Raw genomic sequence first — 3,563 nt, forward strand, 5'->3', positions numbered from 1 at the left:
AGCTGGCGCCCGCCAATTAGGAGGTCCCAGGAGCTTCCACGCTCGACGCACACTCCCGATTGTTTTTCTCGTAACTATTATAAATAATGGGCTAGGTCCATGTACAATTTCTGAAATCTCAAAGAGGCTCACGAATAAAATAGCAAGTTGTGGTTCTAAAGTTTAGTCCAACCCAAAAGTTGAGGGGCTATGAGACGTCTTTATATATTGGGTTCTCTCCACTCCACGAAGTGACGTGCTGAGGAGAGAAAGGGAATACCACACACCCGCGCTTGCGTTGCCTCGCCAAGTTGATTGTATCATGTTCGGTGTCTTTATACAGTGGGTTCTCTCCATTTCAGTAAGTGATGTGCTGAGGAGAGAAAGAGAATACCACACGCCCGCGCTCGCATCGCCTCGCCAAGTTGATTGTTTCATGTTCGGTAAGTTTACGACTTAGAAACCAAGTCGATTGAGAGCGTGATCGCTCACAATACCGCCTGTGGTCCTGCCGCGATCCCATAAAGAATGTCTTCCGGGCAAAGTACAATTACATGAAATAGATGATATATTGTCTTCACTCTGCGTTCAAAGGACAACTACGCAACCATCCTTTTATCCCTAGGGTAAACATAATACAAGCCTTTCCACTTTCTGTCAGTGCGGTAACTTACTTGCAAGGTTGAACCCAACTATCGTACACAACTCCCCTTGATGATCAAATCCCAAACTTAGCCAAAGAAAGGGAGAATAGATCGAAGAACATATGAATAAGAATTATGCAAAAAAAAAAGAGATCTAAAGAAAGATTCAAGAATAAATCTGATCATAAAGTGACAATTCACCATATTCCAACAAACACACCAAAATATTACATCAAATGGATCACAATCATGTAGGGCAACATTTTCGTGCATTCATAATTTTTTTTGAAAAAAGCCTATGACACAATATATTAAAATTTTAGCATTACATAAATAAACCCTATGAAAATAAAAATTACAAGAGAGCCCTTGGGGATTCCACCATCTTTGACCACCAGAACGAGGGATGGTGTGCTGCCACCGCCACAGCTTCCCACTTGAGCTGATGAAACCAAGTTTGTCGTGAACGAGAAGTCACCAACACTTCTGGCCTAATGGATCAACATCCCAGAGTTGAAGCAGTCGTAGGAAACGTGGAGAAACGATGTTTATGGGATCCAAACATTGCCACGCTCATATCCACCACCCTTAGGACCGCTATTCTCTGTCCCAATAAACTTTGTACTATGTTTCTCTCAATCTTAATGAAACAACACGCGAAGCTCTTGCGAGTTCCTGAAAAAAATCCACCACCCTCCGCCATCAAAAACCAAGAAGGAAGGTAGAACATTGAATCGCTTCCATCACCCCAGCAGCCACCATCCTCTCCACAACGACGCAATTGGGCCACTGGAGGCGAGGTGGACCAGCGCCGACGCATGCGAGAGGAACGGGAACCATGACCGCCTTCTGATCGCCTTTAGAAACCCTAAAAAAACTCCGATCGCCTTTAGAATTGTAAAGGAGGGGTTTATGCATCCATTTAACTTGCCTAGTTTTCAAACTCGCATACAGAAGGCTGAATAGCAAATTTGTCAGACCTTGTTACACCAGAAGCAAGAGTCCTGCTTCAGACAATTTTACTCCCATACACATTTATTCCAGATGAGTGCACATTTCAGCAGTTTCTCCCCTGCAAAGTTCATCAAAATCCTGCCATGTCCCTGCAGAGCACGGATGAGAACAAACCCATGGAGCAGGCAAGCCGCGTCCAATAACAATGTGTCCAATGCGTGCAGATCATCAAATCGAATGTGGGTTCGGCAAAGATTATGAAAGAACAAAATCAAAGGGTCAGACCCAATGGGGATTGCCGATTACATTGATAAGCATGATTGATTACCTAAACAAACTAAACAAAGCGAAAATCAATGAGGAGACGATGCTTTCAATCAATCATTTGACAGGTATATAAGGGGGGCGCCGAAATAATAACTTGCAAACGTGTTTTGCCTTGCCTTTTTTAGGACCCGTGTTCTGCATGGTGGGAAAACGGAGAAACCATTGGCGCTGTCAGCATGCAATCAGAGGGCCTGCAGTGCTTCCTCCTACTTGCCACAACGGCAGTACAGCTATATAAGAAGCACCACACATGTGCAAAGAGAGACCCACGGCAAGCAGCTAGCTACAGCCAACAAGTGATCCGCACAGTAGTACAGGTGAAGACAGTGATCATCAGAGCAACACGGAGAGATCGATGACAATGAGGCCGCTCGTCCTTCTTGCCCTGGCCGTCGTGCTCGCCGCCGGTATCGGCGGCGCTGAGGGAGCTGGCGAGTGCAGCGTGAGGGCCTCGGCCATGGCCCAGCAACTGGCTCCGTGCCTCCCGGCGGTGCGCAACCCGCAGTCCGCGCCGACGAGCAGCTGCTGCGTGGGTGTGCGCAACATCAACATGAGGAGCCCCGGTTGCGTGTGCTCCGTCATGTCCGACGTCTTCAAACTGGCCGGACTGAAGCCTCAAGTCGCAATCGCAATCCCCAAGCGCTGTGGCATTGCCGACTGCGGAGGTACGTACCTAGTACTGCGTACGATGCGTAGGCGTATGCTAGTAGTATACGTATACTTCTCAACGAGTAATATGTGTGCTACTAGCTTTTCTTTCTTGGAGCTGATGAATAGTGTTCTGAAACTGTTGGCAATGGAGTATAATGCTTCTTTGATTTCGCAGGTAACACGTTTCCTTGATGGCCTACTTATAAAGATTGAACGACGTGCGTGCGTGGAAGGCTTTGTGTGGGAATAAAAAGTCCTGCGGATGAATGGAATTGGCGGCGGATGTTACGCCATTGGCCTGCTCTGTTTCATCCTTATTCAAACTTGTAACAATGGATGTCTTTTTATATATTACTCCTTTCCAATTTAGAAGGTTTCACATGTACCTCACGTTGACGATTTAACCAACATAAGGATAGTTCTATATCACAAAAGCTCTATTATCAAAAACTCCAAATGTTCTATTTTGTAATGGTATAATTTTGGTGATATACAGCTTTTATTAGATCGATTAAATTAGCAATTTAGAGATACACGCAGGCCTTTAAACCAGAGAAGAGGGAGTAAATTTTTTCCTTTTCAAATCAAAAAAGGAAAAAAATGAGTCCTGCACATGTATGCTTCTATAAGTGGACGGAGCCCGGTACAACATACGTGTTGCATGTGCTGCTCAGTATGACACACGCCACCATCGTTCCTCCCCACATGCAGCTTACATTAACGATGATTATGGTCAATGATCGCTTTTCCGTTAGGGCAGCACTGTGCGCCGGTGCGCCGGTCGAAAGTTTCGGCCGGTCCAGCCCAGGCCGTCGGATATGAGTCACGCGGCCGTTGGATCCAGTCAAAAAAAAAAAACAGATCGCCCCAGCTTCTTCTTCCTCGGGCAGTCGTCCTGGACCCGCATCCCCCTCGAGGAGCACGGCACCGCGCCTCCTGTCCCCTCCGGTGGTCGTCCCCGCCGTCGTCCCCCACCCTCGCCGGTCTTCCTCGTCGCCCGCCGGACCC

At 47.0% G+C, this 3,563-nt stretch overlaps 1 protein-coding gene across 1 annotated transcript; it reads left to right on the top strand.

The window, feature by feature from the left end:
• Positions 1-2,193: 2,193 nt before the first annotated feature.
• Positions 2,194-2,924, top strand: LOC119351892 (non-specific lipid-transfer protein-like). Its single transcript, XM_037618671.1, has 2 exons — positions 2,194-2,569; positions 2,731-2,924. The coding sequence occupies exons 1-2, from the start codon at positions 2,260-2,262 to the stop codon at positions 2,745-2,747; spliced, it is 327 nt and encodes a 108-aa protein (XP_037474568.1). The 5' UTR covers positions 2,194-2,259; the 3' UTR covers positions 2,748-2,924.
• The last annotated feature ends 639 nt before the right edge of the window (positions 2,925-3,563 follow it).

The sequence above is a fragment of the Triticum dicoccoides genome, chromosome 2A (assembly GCF_002162155.2).
Source record: "Triticum dicoccoides isolate Atlit2015 ecotype Zavitan chromosome 2A, WEW_v2.0, whole genome shotgun sequence".
NCBI classification, from domain to species: domain Eukaryota; kingdom Viridiplantae; phylum Streptophyta; class Magnoliopsida; order Poales; family Poaceae; genus Triticum; species Triticum dicoccoides.

What these genes read in the sequence shown, in the direction of transcription:
- LOC119351892 (XM_037618671.1), top strand. Translation starts at nt 2,260, where the DNA reads ATGACAATGAGGCCGCTCGTCCTTCTTGCCCTGGCCGTCGTGCTCGCC.